The following is an 18,136-nucleotide window of genomic DNA, read 5'->3' on the forward strand; positions in this document are numbered from 1 at the left end:
ACATGTCTTAACTGGGCGACGAGCCTCTATACGGACAAACAGAAGAATTACGCAAATGTCCGGCGACGCCATTACGAGTGTCAACGTACAACCAACCACAAAATTTTACGGAACACGAAATCTGAAAAAAAAAGAAAGAAAGAACGCTGAATATCTGCGCAGACTCACTATACGCAGCCTGGTATTCGCATTTACAGCCTCTACCAGTGTATGTGAACAACATTGTTATGTTTGGCTGTACCGACTGCTGTTACAGGCTGCTCGGAAAGTGAACGTTTTCTGAGGTGCCGCGGTCCGTACAGTTTTGTTGTTGACTGTACGAGCACCGAAAACGCAGTCGCCAGTGATCTACGATGGCTTAACAATGACGGGCGGAACGGAAAGCGTAAGCGCCGGCTCCCGTGTTTCAAAAAGATTCATTCTTTTATTGAAAACGCCAATACCATGCAGTGCCCCGAGCGGTTTCAAAAAAGATAATTATGGGCTTTTACGTGCCAAAACCATGATCTGATTATGAGGCACGCCGTATTGGGGGACTCTGTAATAATGTGGACCACCTGGAGCTCTTTAACGAGCACCTATAAGTACGCAGGTGTTTTAGCCCACATCGAAATGCGGCCGCCGGGGCGGGGATTCGATCCCGGCCCCTGCGGGCAACCACAGCGGGCAGCCGGTTTCAAAGTCGCAATCTGCACTGTCTTACAGTGTGCATATTTCCCATCCGTCACATGGCTATCGGCCACACCATGCTGAATACGCTGGTTCTCGTCCGTCCCATAGTTGTGCTTGGGCTGCGACAGTTGTCGCGGCGCTCGCCGGCAAACTCCATTCTGCTGCTCATGTTCGAGGTCGCAGGTTCGATTCCAGGCTGCAGTGACCCCATAACAATGGGGAACGAACGAAAAAAAAGCAGAAAACGCTTGCGTACCGAGCTTAGCGCGCACGTCAAAGAATCACAGCTGACCAAAATTATTCCGGAGCTCGCCCCCCCCCCACCCCTCTGAAATCGCGCAGAGACGGATTAAACTTGGGTCCAAGTGTAAAATGTAATAAATCAATGCACCGCTAGAGCACGAAATAGATAAAGAGTAAAGTAAAATAGGTACTTGAAACAACTTTTATGACGCCCTATCTCTGCTTTTACTTCAAGAGATTCGAGCTCAAGAAGAGCAGGAAACTGATTCAGCGTTTCGTTCTCCTTATCTTACAAAGCCGTACACTGTTTCACAGAGAAGCATTTGAAAAGCACGGAACTTATAGTAACCGTATATTATTGCGATAGCAACTATACGGACACTCCAAGCCCATTACCGCCGTCGGCGTCGACGTCGCCGTGAGGTTCCGTATAAAGTCCAAGAGCGATCACACCGTCGCCGCGCGCCTGTACGATGTATGTGCGAGTTAAGGCGTGCGAGGGGAGCCGATCAGGGGTGTAGCCAGGGGGGAGGGGTTTATGGGGCTTCAGCCCCTCCCGCCGAAATTTTCAGTGGTGTCATTCACCGTCGACCAAAACAACCCCCGGCGCCGGAAATCATGCTGGATTTTGTCTAGAATGTCCTTTTCTTGCTCGAAAAGACATTTCAGCGCGAACATTGCGAAATCGGGCTGGATTTCGCGGCAACGCACATGCACCGGGAGTCACATAACGCACGGAGCCCCATCTGAGCGAAATTTCAAGGGAGTTTTGATGGCAAGCGGGCTCGTCGCGGCACCTCGCGGAGTCCGCGGAATCTACGGAGCGCATTAATTTCAATTGCGAATCTTTATGGGTATAAAGTTCTCATAAACTTTCGATGCGAAGGTGCATTGACATTTACAAAGTCGCGCTTTATTTAGATTTTAAATTCCGGACCATTGGGGTTTTAATGTTATAAACATTTGACACCAAAGGTGGATTGACTTTTCTAACGTCGTACATCGGAACACACAACCAGACAAGCCAAATCAACACACTATCGGACAAGTTGGCAAAGCACGCAGCGAGATGCGATGAGACGAAGCGTTGTGGTGGTTCATTTGTGCCGTCATGTCTCAAAAAAATATCATTTCTTTTTTCCACTTACGCCAAAGCATCCATGTCAAGACACTAAAGCCAGGAAAGGTAACTACTTATTTATTTTTCTACTTTGACTTTTATTCGCGAGGACACATTGACCCTCTTCATTTTTTTTTTTTTTTTGTTCTCGCTACCCGCGGGCTGCCAGAGTCAGCCAGAGCGCACGCGCTTTTCTCGTGTTGCTCCGACAACCGCGCGGAGCACTTCGTTGCGCGTTCGTTTTTCTCTGGCCGAGTGGATTTTCGCCTGGTAGAGTTTTGGACGCTTTCTGGCTAGCAGACGAGAAAAAGAAACAACGGTCGCTCACCGCCATTACTGCGGGGACTCGGCGGCAAGTAACGCGTTCGCTTGAGCGCAACCTCTCCATAAAATTTTGTCTCGTCGGTGTAGGATACCGAGCAGTATGCGTATGGATCTCTGTGGACCAAGCGGCTCACGTTTTCTTCGATATTCCTTCGGTAGCCACATTAGATGCCCAAAGTAGGCATTCGATTATGGCCAACATGCTTTCCTTGGCGCTTTTTATTTCCGTGCGCCAGCACCCACGAAAGATAAAAAATAAAACATTGTTGCGGTGCCACAAATTGTCGCGTGGTGAAAGTTCGGTTTTGTTACTTCTTTTGCGGAATGTAATGGGCCACGGGACGCGTGAATTGCCGGATACTCTTATCGGTAGCAATTATATGGACACTCCAGGCGCATTCCTGCCATCGCCGTTGCCTTCATGTTCCGTATAAAGTCCAAGGGCGATAACATCGTTACCGCGCGCCGCATGCTGTATGTGCGAGTGAATATGTTGGGGAGGGGGGGGGGGTCATGGGTGAGCTGACGATGGTGGCTCAGTCTTGTGTGCGCAAGGGAAAAAAGTGGGGAGGAAGCGCGCCACCTCCTGTCGCGCGCGATACATAAAGGGGAGTGTAGAAAGGGGGCGCTGTGATCTTTGTATCTCTGATTTCGCAACATGTTTAGTTGCCTTGTTTGACGCATGATATACAGTGGCTTGTTCTTAGATACAGAGAATAACTGGAGACTTGTACGTATATTTAAATATCTTGTTGCGAGGTTTTTTGTATACGTGAAATGCTTACGTGAATTAGTGTCACTGTTTCCAGTGACAATATTTTGCCCTTTATCAAGCTGTATCTTCACCATATGTATATTCCACTGCATCTTCTAATTTCTAATGTACGAGGACGAATCAAATGAAAATGAGCTAACCCACCCCACGCAATAATGGTTCGATTCTTTATGTGCGAGGCATGCGCGTGGCACAGAGGCATCTCTCATTTACAAAAGTGACACGCAGATGTGAGGATAAAGGTTTTTAATGCTCTCATTCACTGGGTTTAACATGGTTGCGTGACACAATGGACACTGCAGAAGTTGAACACTGTGGTTTCCTGAGGCTTTTGACAGCTGAAGTTGTTTCCCAAAAAGAAATTAGTCGCCGTATGGCTGTCATGTACGTTGAACATTGCATTTCATTGGCCACTGTGAAGAGTTGGAGGAAAGGGTTCAAAGAAGGACGTGAAAGTTGCAAAGACGATCGAAGACTGGGCCAAAGCCACCGTGCAATCGCACTCAACACAGTTGCCAAGGTTGGTGAGCTGATTAGACAATAACAAAGGATAAGCATCGATGAACTGGCAGAGCGTGTAAACATAGTCACGGTTCGATTCACACCATAATTCATTAAAGGGACACTAAAACGAAACAATAAATGAGTTTAGACTAATGAAGCATTGTTTGAGAACCCTGCAGGCAGTAATTTAAAAAGAATAGTTTGCTTATTAGATGTGCAAATGGAGGTCATAGTATCAGTATTTGAATTTCGCGCCGAAACCCCAGCGCCGGTACGTCAGCGTGACGTAAGGGATTCTAGAGTATGTTTTCGGATTTGGGCCGCGTTGGCTGAATAAAGGTTCCCGAAACTTGGCATGTTTAATATTTGGCTCCTTTAGAACACAATGTAGTCAATCTGTACCGCTATATATAATTAGTAGGCCCCAGAAGATGCCATCAAAATCCAAAACGTCACAGCCCCCAGGTGCGGGAACTTAAGTAGGCGTCGCCATTCGTGTTTCATTCTTGCGCTTTTTCTGGCTTACCAAACGTCTTATCGTTGTAAGGGTGGTGTTTTTGGTGTTGTAGAACGGTAATTTACTGATGCAGAACAAATCATTTTTCACTTTAGTGTCCCTTTAACATCTTGGTTATCAGCTCTTGTGCGCGCAATTGATGCCCAACATTTTGAACCACCGCCAGAAGACGGAGAAGTTAGGCGCTGCTTTGACTCAACTGATCCGGTGTCACAATGAGGGAGACGACTTCTTGTCTGCAATTGTGACCGGGAACGAATCATGGTGCCACTACTACGTGCCTGAAACAGGATGGCAAAGCTTACAGTGGAAACATTCCAATTCACCGCCCTCAAATGGAGCAAAGGCCGTCATTTCCGCCGGAAAGGTGTTGTTGACTTTTCTTTTTTCGACCGTCAAGGGCAATTACTGCTCGAATCCGCTAAACCTGGAGAGACTATCAATGGTTTCCGATATTTTGAAACACCGGATCGGCTGCGTGTCGCAATCAAGAACAAACGACGTGGAAAATTCAGGAATGGGGTCACATTGCACGACGACAATGCCCGTCCCCACGTTGCTGATATGGTTAACATAAACCGGCAAAGTTCAAGAGCGAAATGCTGCAACATCCGCCATACAGCCCAGACCTGTCACCTTGAGACTTCCACATTTTAGGGCATTTGAAAAAACACCTCAAGGGAACCAGATTCGTGTCGGACGATGACGTCAAAGAGTCAGTTACAGAATTTTTGAAGCAGCAACCCACGGAGTTCTATGACACGGGAATCATGCGACTCGATATTCAGTGGGACAAATGTCTAAATGCTCATGCAGATTACTTTTTAATATAGTACTGGCTGTTTGTCATATATTCGCATTGGCTCACTTTCATTTGACTCGCCCTCGTAGAACTCCTGCTCTTTATATGCGCTTTCTGTTGCGACTATAATTCCGGTGCAATTACTCACAATACATGACCGGTGATAGCTGCTCCTGCGCAATACCTTGCAACAAAGGACAGCGTCATTGAGATTTTTCCGTGGTCGTGTCATACCTACAAAAATGTAAACAAAGTTCTTGAAGGACAATGTTTCATTAGAATATTTGTCCTCAGCCTGCTCATTTTATAGCCTTTACATTTTTCATATCAGCGGCATGCACTGCTTTGCTGGTTTCAAACTGATATAGTTCTAAAGTTCGTGTAATATTATTTTTACTTATTAAATAGACAGAAAATATGGAAGCATTGATATCAGTTATTTCGGGCACAATTTTTGAGACATGCGAGTATATTCTTTTATGAAAAAATACATATTTTACTTGTCTTGACAGTGCACAGCGTTCAAGAATTCGTTTGCAGCACCTTTGGCAATGGCAATGCAGTTATTATTCACGTACTTAATCCCTCGACAAATTCTATACGGAGGAGGCCGACCTGCAACATCACCCTCCCCCCCCCCCCCCAACGAAATTTCTGGCTATGCCACTGGAGCCGACGATCGCGGCTCAATCTCGCCCGCGCGAAAGAGACGAAAGTGGGGGGAAGCGCGCCGTCTTCCGTCGTGCGCAAGGCACCCAACGTTGCGAGGCACCGTGGAGAGGGAGAGAGGGGGCTGGGGAGTAGCATTCTACTCCTGCTGCAACTGCGCATGTAGCGGCTGCGTGCGGTCGCGCGGCCGAATGTTGAGAGCGATCTGCGTTGGGGACCGAGTCTAGGTACATCGTCGGCTCGTAGCTTTGCGCGTGCTGTGAGTTCTGGGCGCTCACTTTGCGTTGTAGCGATAGACAGCACGAAGACCACTTCGCTCGCTGCTGCTGCCGCGTGTCCTCACGCCAGCGTATTGACAGCGGGTGTCCGTGCTCATCGAGTGTGGTGTGGTTATGTTTGATGTGCGCGCTGAAGCCATGCTTGTTAATTTATTTAGCAAGCGAATGTTTACAAGTTGATACGGCTATAAGTAGTAATAATAGGCTGATAAAAGTAATATCCTTATTTCATGTGGCTGCCTGCTAATATGCTATCGCAATCGATGCTTCGCCTTTCGGGCGACACTGCGACTTTTTTATTTATTTATTTATTTATTTATTTATTTATTTACCATACCCTCAGAGCCTAAGGCATCAGAGAGGGGAGTGGGTTACATGTGAAACAATATATATACGAGCAAACATTTAAAATTATTAAAAATTATTATTAAGGACTATTAAAGCTAATCAGACAAACATAGTGACGAAAATTAACAGTATCGAGGAAAGGCTTGACACAATCGAACGGAAAACGACGAGACTTGAAAATGTAGAAAAATAAATGGTCGCTGTGCAGGATTCAGTGAAAAATATGGCGAACCAGGATGACCGTTTGCAAGCAAGACTGAATGAAATGGAAGACGGTTCAAAAAGAAACAACCTTTTATTCCTCGACCTTCCGGATTCGAATGAATCTTGGGCGCAAACCGAAACACGCATCAAAGATATTATAACCTGCATTACTATCAGTTTACCTCCTGACACAATCGAACGCGCTCATCGGGTGGAGTCTTCCGAATAATTTAAATAAATGTCGACCAATTATTGTGAAGTTTTCTAACTATAAAAACCTAAAGAGAAAGTGCTTTCCATGCGCGCGCAACTAAAAGAAAGAAAAAAAAACACGTGTCAGCGAAGATTTTTCGCCCGCCAAACGCCACGCCCGAAAAAGGCTTATTGAATTCGCTAAAAGCCAGTTTGAAGGTACACCTTTTAATTTAGGATACACCAAGATATCCATAAATAAAGGTCAATTCATTTATGACACAGCATCTGACACGGTTATGGCCCGTGTTCATCGAACAGGCGATAGCCGCTTTTCACGCAATACAGTACACACTGCAACGTATATAGGAACACGTGAGGGGTAGTGGATGCCGTTCATCCCCTTTAAAATTTCTTTTCTTCAACATAAGAAGTGTGCAAAATAAACGCGATTGTCTCGGTTCTACCACTGGCACTTGTACTGCTGACATTGGGGCTCTATAACGGAAACCTGGTTGTATTCTAACGTTCGCCATATTGAAATATTCCCATTTATTGACCGTTTTACAATTTGTCGATGCGACTGCATTAACAAGCCTGGAGGTGGGGTCTTGCTTGCGTTTGCTTTCTTGAAAACGCTGCGCTGGCTACTTTCCTGTCGATAATGCTCTGTTATGCTGATAACGCGAATGCCGTTCGTGACTTGGAAGTTCCGCGCTCGCAGCGTTAAAGACGGCAAATGCGGTCAAGTCAGATGGCGATTATTGTTCGGTGGCAAATATACAACCCAAAGGGTGCAACTATTTTTAGAGTGTATGCTGCTCGCGCCGTTTGGACAAGGCGCAATTAGCACCGAAAGTGCTTGCATGCCGGCCCATTGAAGCTGCGACCAAAGCTTCTTGTCACGCACGCAATCATCGTCTACCATATCCGCCGAAACAGGTTTGCTTAGCAGCATCGCCCTCATGCACATCCATTGTAAACACGGAGGCAACAGAGACAGTTGATGCGAGCAATGGACGCGTCGTCAAGTGATCAAACATGGCTGCGCCCACAAGATTGCCGTGAAAAGAACCTATAGCACCTGTAACGGTTACCCCTCCACTTCCCGAATGTAATGCCCGACCACCACCACCACCGCCACCACTACCACCACCACCACCACCACCACCACCACCACCACCACCACCACCACCACCACCACCACCACCATCATCATCATCATCATCATCATCATCATTAAAGTCATCTTTCATGTCTCCCAGAGATATCCAATTACACTAGTCCCGCATGAGCTTACTCTATTATACACCTGCAAATTTTCTTATCTCGTGCTAGTGCAGCCTCCACTGTGGACGTAGTCGCAAAGTGGGATAAGATGCACGTGGTAATTTGAGGAGCTCCTCCGAAAATGCCGCCACGGACGGCACCAGTGTTTCCACCCTGCGTGCGCTGTTTGACGAACAGCCGCCCGGATCGTGGACACTCGCTCTGGAAGTGTTCAGGGCTCAGTAGGCTCCAGTATCGACGTTTGCTTACTACAAGACTTGGAGATGCCTCCGGTGCCGTTGAAAACACTGAACTGAAAGCATTTCATATTTCAATTTGCTTCTGAAATCAATTTCCATGCCGATTGCAGCGTCATACACCAATAATTATTGGCAGTGGAAATTATGCAAAGGCACGTGACTTACGCTGTTGGTTTTCATTGGTTGGGCATGAAGAATATATAGTGTTTGTTTATGCTATACATGCATGCAATGACGACTTTAAACATAAAAGTGTGTTTTATGCTTTTTAAAGCTACGGAAATGACATGTTTCTGAAATACAAATTAATCTCGTTCCCAAGTGACCCTAGGTGCGCTGTCCAACGCTCTGGACTCGAAATATAATGCAAAAATAAGCATTTACACGTAGCATGTACGTGTGAACAGTGTGTAAGGATCATTGTTCATTTTTCACAAATATCCGATGGCCATTTGTAAAATTTACTGTGCCTGAAAAGGCGCGTTTTCAGACGCCTCAACTAGATGAAGCCACCGTATCAATTCAACAGCAAGTTAACCACAGTTAAGTAATATAGATACGTCGACGTATACAGACTTTCCCAAGCACCCACCAAGATAACCTGTAAATAAATGGGAAGCGTAATGCAGCAATAAGGAAACATAGAGCACTCTGGCGCCACAATAAATATGACGTGGTGCGTGGAATCTGGAAAGGAGTAATGGCGTAAACGCTAACGTTCGCGAATGCCATTCTATGCTTAAAATGGGATATCTTGTCAGTTAACCGAAAATCGGCTTTGGGAGCCCAGGGTAAAACCAGAAATGAGGCAGTGCACGACGACATGGGCTGGGCCGGCCTCGTTTGAAGTCAGAGAAGTGCAGAGAAAAATTAGTTTTGAAGAAAGACTCAGAAACATGGATCAAAATAAATGGGCGGCTAAAGTGCACAAGTATCTTTATCTGAAAAACGTGGACACAGAATGGAGGAAGAGGTCAAGCAAGTTGGTAACCAAGTACAGGGTAATTGAAAGTATGAATAGACAACAAGGAGTCATCAGAAAGAAATTGAGAGTAACGGAGACAGTGAATTGGATGCAATGAATGGAAACGAAAAAGACCACGGTGATTTACAAGAATGAAAAGAAAGAAATTAAAAGGGAAAATCTGTACGACAACACCGAGGGCAGTGCCTTGCTGGGCTCGAGCTGGTTGCCTAAGGACAAAAACATACCGGAGCAAATATTCGCAACTAGATGAGGCATGTCTCCTGCAGCGAAAATTCGGAGACCACTCAGCACATCTATAGTGGAATGCGAAGACATTCACCCAGAGAGACCCATAGGTAACGTACACCTTCCAGAAGCGCTTGGATTTAAAGCGGACGGAAGCATCAACAGGTCAGCAGTCGACATAAGCAAGAGCCGTTTAGAGTACTGGTGGAAAAAAATAACCAAAGTGATTGACAGAACCGGATCTACCTTGTACCGGTAGCGGTATAAGGTGGATAGAGAAGTTTTCAGGAAGAGAGGAATGATTAAGATGTATTGTATACAGAAATGCTAGAACGACAAGCATGTATAGCATACCTGAATAACTCAAGCAGGCTAGGGGACCATTTGTCACCGCCCCATTTCAAAGGGGATGCCAATTAATAATAATAATAATAATAATAATAATAATAATAATAATAATAATAATAATAATAATAATAATAATAATAATAATAGTAATAATAATCAAACTACGAATAGAAGGCCACAGTGGGAAGAAAACTTCCGATAACGCGGGATCTACGTAAGCCGCATTTTGATCGGAAGCAGCACAAGTCTTCGCTGGGTGAGCGAAATGCGAAAGGCTACGCCTCTTTCTGGCGTCTGCTTTTATTTTGAATTTGTAAGTTGAATAACTTCTGTTTGACCGCGTCAATTTTCGTAATTCTTTTTTCTTTATTCACTTCGGAATAACACAAGGAACTTGTGATGCAGAACTTGGCGAGTACAAAATTGGTCGCAGGGGCCCTTTGACGGCTCGCTGTACTGCACCGGCGACGCCCGCGATTCTCTAACCACGCCGTGGAAGGTAGTTGCCGGAGCTGGCTTTTGGGATCAATATTAGTCTTGATGTGCCCTTTCCCTTATTCTCTTCTCCATACTAAGGCCTCAGGCAATTAAAATTTCATTCATTCATTCATTCATTTGTTTGTTTCTTTCTTTCTTTCTTTCTTTGCTCGTTTTTTTCTTTCTTTGTCTGTTTGTTTTCCTTTGGCTTTTCATCCGTCCGGCTATATGTTACTCTCCTCATTATATGCGACCTGCCCAACTCCACTTCTTCCACTTAATCTCAATTAGAATATTGGCTGCACCCGCTTGCTATGTTATCAATACCACCCGTCGACTTCCTGTCCTTTAACGTTACGTTACGTCTATAATTTTTCGTTCCATCGCTCGTTGTGCGGTCCTTATTTTCTTCTCAAGCTTCTTTGTCAATCTCCAAGCCTTATAGGTTAATGCCCGTAGAATGCGATGATTGTACACTTTTCTATTTAAGGATAACGGTAAACCGCTCGTCATAGTTTGGAAGTTTTTCATTCGCTGCACCATTTGCTAAAACGTTTCAGTATCTCATTGCCGCTTTGCCGTTACCGTTACGTGCTCCAGTTGGGAGTCAGCTGTGGGCAGACTATAGCCAGCTGGGTAGGATCGTACATCGCAAGACTGGTAATGATATGCATTCATTTATTTTTACAGCGAAGCTGTACATGGCTAGCCTATTTGTCCGTCCGTCCGTCTGTCGCCTGTACGCCGAAAACTCCTCTGGTGCAACCCCATGCGCATGCGCGAAAAAAATAAAGCGATAGAGAGGCGCGCCATTGGCTACGCCAGTAGTGTCGTCGTTAATCTCCGTCGCAGCCGAGCGCGCGCAGCAATTTCTCTCCGGCTCCGAAATGGGTAGGCCACGCGCCATACGTACTCCTGAGGAGCAGGCAGCGTTCAAACAGCAAAGCCGCGAGCAGAACCGGGAACGAGCTCGTCTACGCCGTGCCTATGCTGCACCCCGGTCACAAGCACAGGCTTGTGCAGCCGAGCGCAAACAGCAACTGGGTACCGAGGATCCTGCAGCCTACCAAGCTGTCGTTTGTTGAACCGTCGGGATTAACTCAGTGATAAACACCGGGCCCGCACGCTTCAGCTTCGCTGGTTAACCATCTGTACGGAGTGCTCGGGCGGTGTCTTTTTTTCCTTTAATAAAAGGAAAGGGCCAGGTTATCAGCACAGGGCCACGGTTACCTGGAATAGGGTGGCCGCCCACCTTCGAAATAAAGTTTATTAACTCAGTCACTTTATGAAAAGGAAAATAAATACAGGGTCTTTGCCGCTGCACACTGGTGACGGCTACGCCTTTTCACTTAGTTGTCAAATAAATAAATAAGAAACACCAAGAAAAAAATATATAAATAGTTGCACTATTTAGGAACATTAAAAAAAGAAAGAAAGAAGGAACATGTAGCGACACAAGTGTAGAAGTTTTCCGCAAAAGGTAATAGTTGGAACGGAGTCCACAGATGTCGGAAATATGTAAATTCGTTTCGCGCAGGATAACTTATGTGACAACCACCATAAGGGACAGTGTTGTGTAGTCAAAGCAGCGTTGAAGTGCGCTGGCTTCCTTGCGGTGCACCTATTCGCCCTCCAAAAGAATAATAATAAGAAAAAAAGCAATGTCTGGTCGCCATTTATTCTGGTGCAGCATTCGTCGTCCATGCAAAACCGCAAAATGCAGACGCTCGATAGCAACGGGAGAAGTCAGCGCAGCTCTTCTGCGTAACAGGGCTTGCGCAACGGCGATACTCTAAGTAGCAGCTGCGACCCTTGCCAATTTGTTTGGAATATATGTTTGCGGCGGCGGGCGTTCGCAGGCGATGGCCGCGATGAAGGAGCCGTTAACAATGGCAGCGCCGCCTTTGTAAGTGCTGTTGACAACGGAGACGATGCCCGCACGACGTCACGCTATCTCGACGCGCGCGCGTACGCGACGCAGGGTAGACCCACAAGGAGACGCACCTCTTCCTCCATGGGAGAGACCAACAAGTCCACGTGGCCTCCACTGATGGTCGTGACGTGGCCGCCGTCGGCTGCTCACTATTTGCCCACCCGGTGCAAGCGCACGCGACATTTCATTGCCCGATCCGCCGGAGTGAGAGAGCAATTTTCCCTTCCGCCTTGGCTCTCTCCGCGATGTGTGGTTCTCTCGCTCTCTTTCTACCTTTCCCTGTAAGTTCTCTCGCTCTCCGCGTTTACATCGCTCTCCTTCTCTCGTTAGCGGCGCAGCGCCCTCGCCTTGCGTACGATAGCGTGGTCGGTTCGAGTATAACCGCGCGCGACACAGGACGCTTTCGGCAAAGGAGAACACGAGAGTCGTTCTCGGACCCATCGGGCAGCTCTGCATAGTGCTATTTCGGACCGCTTCTAAGCTTCTACTGCCTCCAGCACTTCAGCCGCGGCATCGGCAAGATTCTAGAGCACAGTCGTGGTTCGTGACCCACCGAAAATGTGAGTATGCTTACACCAGAGCCACTGCCACAATGCATACCCGGACTTTGTGACTTTCTTGTCCCGTCTCTAAATTTATATGATTTCCAGTCAGGAGGGTGTATTGGTTGCACCTTACCCGTGCAACCAATGCGCACGAGACGGTGAAATCGATGTCCTAGACGCACGTGTGCGCGCTGTCAAATCGGGCGTTTTCGAGCCAGTGAGTTATATCTGTTGGCTCGTTACTCAAATAAATGTGTAAGTGTGAGTTTCATAAAGAAAGAGACGCATAGGCAACGCGAGCAGCGGGGGATGGAGCGAGTTGGCATGGCAACGTTCAAGCACGCTAGAAAGGCGTGCGCTCCTGTTCCGTAGAATGACGTGCTCCGTTTCATACGTAGCGTCCTACTCTGAGGATGCTTGCAAGACTTTTTGCATTAGGTGCGTTCCCAACAACAAATAGTTTGTCAACAATGATGTGAAACTGCTATCTATCTAGGTTCAGTAATCGATGAAAAAAAATGTGTCAATACTTAAAAAAATTAACAAACTGTGCTATATGGCCGTTAATACGTTATTTTTTGTCATTTCGGTTTTCGTTGTTTTCCTCTTCGAGTGTTTCATCTTCGAGTGTTTCGTGTGAACCTGCGCGGCAGCTTCACGCGCAGGTTCGCACAACCATGTGCGACCATGAGGCTTGACCACGTAAGGCGTGGAGAGAAGGAGAGAAAGTAAAACATCTTTATTATTAATATTTGAACGGGGAGAGGAGCCCGGGAGGAACCCTCAGTCCAGGGTCCCTAAGATGATTCCGGCGATGTTTCGAGCCCGTTGTATTACAGCTCGGAGGACCTCGGGAGGTCCGTCGCGGAGACCATCGTCCAACAGCTCTTTGTTGCGTAGGGGGTAAAGGAGAGTTGAGAAGGGAGGAAAGAGGTTTACAGTGCATTCAATCGTGACGTGGAACAATGTGGGCGAGCTGCCACAGCCAGGGCAACGGTCTGCATAACAGTGTGGGTAGAATTTATTGAGAGAGACAAGATTTGGAAAAGTTGCGGTTTGTAAATGGCGTAATGCCACTGCTTCCTCTCGCGAGAAAGGCGGCGGTGGTGCGCCGTGGGTGCGACGCATGTGTGTATAATGACGGAGGATGTCTTTGTAACGGAGCAAGGGATCCCCCCACCCTGAACTGGTCGCCTCACCATGCCGAGCCGGCCGCAAGGAAATTTCTCGGGCAACCGCATGTGCGCGTTCGTTACCCGGCAGCGAGGTATGACCAGGGGTCCAGAGTAAGTGAATGTGGGTAGGTGAGGTGTGGTTGGTGCATTTTTCGGGATCTGTTTGAGAATTTGGTGTGCCGCTCTCGGGATGCCATGTCCTCATAGGAACGCCCGGCATGCCTGTTGCGAGTCCATTAATATATACACTTCCTCAGGAACACGGTGGCGTATCGAATCGCAAGAGCAACACCGAGAATTTCTCCGTAAGCGGCATTTATTGCGCGCATTGCAGCCCAGTCCTTCAGGAATTCGGTGTCATCCAAAACTACCGAGGTATAGCCCTCTTGAGTGCGTGATGTGTCCGTGTATAAAGTATGCGTTTCCGGGACGTTTGTAAGCTTGCGGCCAAGGTATCGTACACGGGCTTTGCGCCGTCCTTAGTAGTATATAGTAGTAGAAATAGTAGAAGCTGCATAGATTAGGAATAGGGATTGTGTTAGTTGCCCGTCAGTCTCCTTATCGGAGAAAGAAATGTTTTTGTCGCATTAGCCGCCTGTGTTAGTTGATTTTGCTGGGTTGATTTGTTTGTGTCTTCCTTCTCCCTTCCTTTGGTGCGGTGATATATTTAGTGTTAGCATTATTCCCCATACGCTTCATATTCTCACCTGTACATACTCATCATCACCGCTTTGGGGCCTGGTGGTGGGGCTCTCACTCGGGATAATAAAGAGGGGACTGGCTGCCTAAACCTCGTCTCACAAGTGGGGGAGTGTGATGTTCGGTTCCTTCGTCAGCAGATATATATATATCTGCTCTCGTGCAATGAACACTCATTTGTTAGTTGGCGCTGTGTCGCGTCTTTTTCTTTCGTCTACTGTGTAAATAAAGTTTTATCACCTTCTCTTTTCTTGTTCTAATTGAGGTTCGATCTGTTTTGTCTTTATAGGGCCACAATGCCTGACAATGACGCTAAGGAAACCAACAAGAATGAGGGTGGGGAGAATAAGGAAACCGTGGAAATCGTCAAAAAAAGTAAGCAGCCGTCGGAACTTATTTATTTTTACAGCGTATTTTGTTGCTGTTATAACTGGAACGGATGACTCGGTACCTCATTTTTCCCCCGATGCTGCGGCAAAAGCCTTGAAACATACGCGATGATAATGTTCTCAGTATTTCTCACTCCGTATTTCGTAATCCGTATTTTTTCACTTCAACACTGTTTTAAGTTTACACTGTAAACACTATGCACGTACACAGTATATTTAAATATATATATAGGACAAATTTCATTATATTTTTGAAAGAGAAGGAGGTAACCAATTAACAGTTACCTCTAAAAGTATGAATAACCTATGCAAAGAGAATGAATATATGTTGCTGTATGTTCACCGCGCTTCAAATCAAAAATATAAATCAAACCGAACTAAATTTGGCAGAAAAGGAAGAAACATATAATACGGTATTTTCTTTTGTTTAATTTATTTTCTTCTTTTGCGTTGCGAAAGATTGTGCACATAAAAGGGGACGCGGCACGCGTGGCTTTCCACTGCTGATACGGGAAACATTCTGTGAGCGCTTTTCTAAGCTGTTGCTTTTCCCCCAGGTTGCTTTCAGGCATCAAGCAGCTTTCCTGCGCGTCCAAGTTTTACTTTACCCTTTATTATTCACGCCGATGTTCTGGGTCATTCAGCTTTCACCAGCTACCTTGCATTGTGAAGAGGTGTTCGAAGCTTTTCTCGCGTTTTTGGCCGGTAGCTATGCTCACACGAGGAACACTTAACGTAGACTGAACACAACAGTATTTGAACGGTCGTAGATATAGTATATGCCAGACACAGCGCAGTGCACGATGTCGTGGTGTTAATTGAGCAGTGCGGTTCGTTTGGCGCATAATTGAGCGAATACAAGAGGAAACCATAAGCCAGGTCTTGCAGGCTAACGCCTGGTCACGTTTGTAGTTGCTGTCACACCATGTCGAAGCGCGTTTGCAGAAAGCTCGCCGTGCATCAACTGCACGGTCATGTGCGTCACTTGCAAAGTGACAGCAAACGGTAGAAATGGAGGCACTTGACGGAAAAGCCCAACTTGTCAGAGTTTGGAAATTATAACAGGGACTGCAGCTGTATACAACGGGTGTACCCGGTCGCTTCCGTTTCCCATGCATAGCGCGAAGGAAACACGACACGTCTATACCGTGTTCTGTTTAATGTAACCTTCTTTACCAAATATTTCCAGAAAGCTGCCTTGGCAATTCACGGGACGAGTTCCCACTGGACGCCATGAGTTCTCATATACACGGGCGAGCGTGCTTTCTTTATTTTCATACCTTAAATGGCTTCTATACGTGAGGTTGAGTTCAAGGATGTGAGACGTGCAGCCGCAGTGAAATACGGTCTTATATGTGCGCTTGCCGACCATGTTCATTCATTCATATGCCACTAGATATCGCTGAAACTCGTGTCTAGTGGCACCCTCGGATCCTGCTACGTGTTCATGAGTCATGTATGAACGAATCAAATATTGCTGTAGGTTCCGCTAAAGAAAGAAAGAAAGAAAGAAAGAAAGAAAGAAAGAAAGAAAGAAAGAAAGAAAGCTGTGGACATCCGTGATTTCTATAACGTATACTGAGATCGTCGGTAGGGATTACGCTGACATCGCGTGGTACAGTTAGAAGCGTTGTTATCAGACTGTGGCAAATTCCATCCGCGCTGTGTATAGTGCGATGATCCATTTTTCTTCGCCTGTGTTATATGACAACGAAGACAATAACCGCATCGCGAAAAAAAAAGCATTCCGCGCTGCAATACGCACACCGTCCAGTCGCTGATACACGACGGTCACAATAAAACATCGGTGACCTATACAGAGTACCTGTATTGTTTATGTACAAGGTGACTCCACAGATTTAATATATGTTAACGCCGAATGTGTACACCAAGCTTTAGATTATTCTACCTGTTGCGGGAGGTGTTGTCCATTGTTTACGCTCAGTTGGAAGTTCAAAGTTGGGAATTAAAGAAAGAGTGTCGGCGTTCTTTTCTCCTCGCTTGAGTTATCTCGTGCGGGTATATCCGCCGACGGTTATCCGCATCCTGCGACGCCCGCTGTTTGCGAGCCGCGCACGCTCAGAGAGTTGCGTCCGTTCAACGTCATCTTCCTTCTGGGATTTCTCTCTGTAAACAGTCCCGTTCTGGCCTTCGACGGAGGCGGCTGCTGGAAATGAAACTTTTATCACCTTTTTGCAAGGAAAGTGGCGAGCTTAAGTCTCCCTTTTCTGCCTTTGCAATTCGTGAAATTGACGAGTCGCTGTGCGAGCTAGGAACCTTTGATCTGTGTTGTGCGTGGCGCTAGAATCGTATATAGCGTAGCAATAAAATAAGTGCTCCATTTTTTTTTCTTTCTTAAAACATTTCACTTGTACCTTTATACACGGTTTGCTAACCTGCATGACTTCGTTAGAAGCAAAGAAATATAGAAATATCCTTGATAAGGGACGATAACATCAAGGAGTGTAGAACTAATACGTTTACGGTTGTGTATTTAGCCAAGTTATTTTTACGGCGTGAATCGGCCTTATACGCAGAAGAAGAAAAAAGTGTCTTCGTTTGAAAGTACTTCAGAGAACTTAAAACAATAACCGTATCGTTTAGACAAGAAAGATGATAGGACGAAAGCTTGCGGTTATTGCATTAAATATAAACAGAATATATCTCGAAAAAATGTTTTAAAACAACTTCTTTCTATCCTAATAAAGGTGTCTTAGTAAGCTTCGCAAGCTTAGATGATCTGCAATAAAGGAAGCTCTGTCAAACGCCGCCGATGCTTCAAAGAAATCTGTTTTATAAAACTTCATATTTTGCTGCGGAAAGCGGCTGTTACACGCTTAGCAATCTTTACTGCACTGGTGTTGACAACCCGTCCTAGCGACGTGGATTATTTTTGCTCGCGTTAAAGGGCATTTCAGAGATCTCTAGAGTTCGAGCTGAAAAGTAATTTATATTCGACGTGCACTGTATATCATTATACGGAAGGTGTAGATATTCAATATGGCTGTTAGGGTAGTGAAACTTTCGAATCGAATGCAAATATTCGAGGAAAACGAGCTCCAAATATCGAATCGAATATCGAATATTTTACAATATCTAAAAATAAGTTTAACATAAACATTGTTAGGTAAAATGTTCCGTATGGTGCAAGAAAAATGAAAAGAAGAAGGTGGCCTTACA

At 45.9% G+C, this 18,136-nt stretch overlaps 1 protein-coding gene across 1 annotated transcript in view; it reads left to right on the forward strand.

The window, feature by feature from the left end:
* The first annotated feature begins 12,520 nt into the window (after positions 1–12,520).
* The window catches only part of LOC142578644 (long-chain-fatty-acid--CoA ligase 1), a 211,511-nt gene continuing 205,895 nt past the window's right edge, over positions 12,521–18,136 (forward strand). The window contains exons 1-2 of the mRNA XM_075688087.1: positions 12,521–12,708; positions 14,857–14,942. Of these exons, the coding sequence (XP_075544202.1) occupies positions 12,707–12,708; positions 14,857–14,942 (88 nt within the window). The 5' untranslated portion in view covers positions 12,521–12,706. The remainder of the gene's footprint in view (positions 12,709–14,856; positions 14,943–18,136) is intronic.

This window comes from Dermacentor variabilis, chromosome 1, assembly GCF_050947875.1.
Source record: "Dermacentor variabilis isolate Ectoservices chromosome 1, ASM5094787v1, whole genome shotgun sequence".
Lineage (NCBI taxonomy): Eukaryota > Metazoa > Arthropoda > Arachnida > Ixodida > Ixodidae > Dermacentor > Dermacentor variabilis.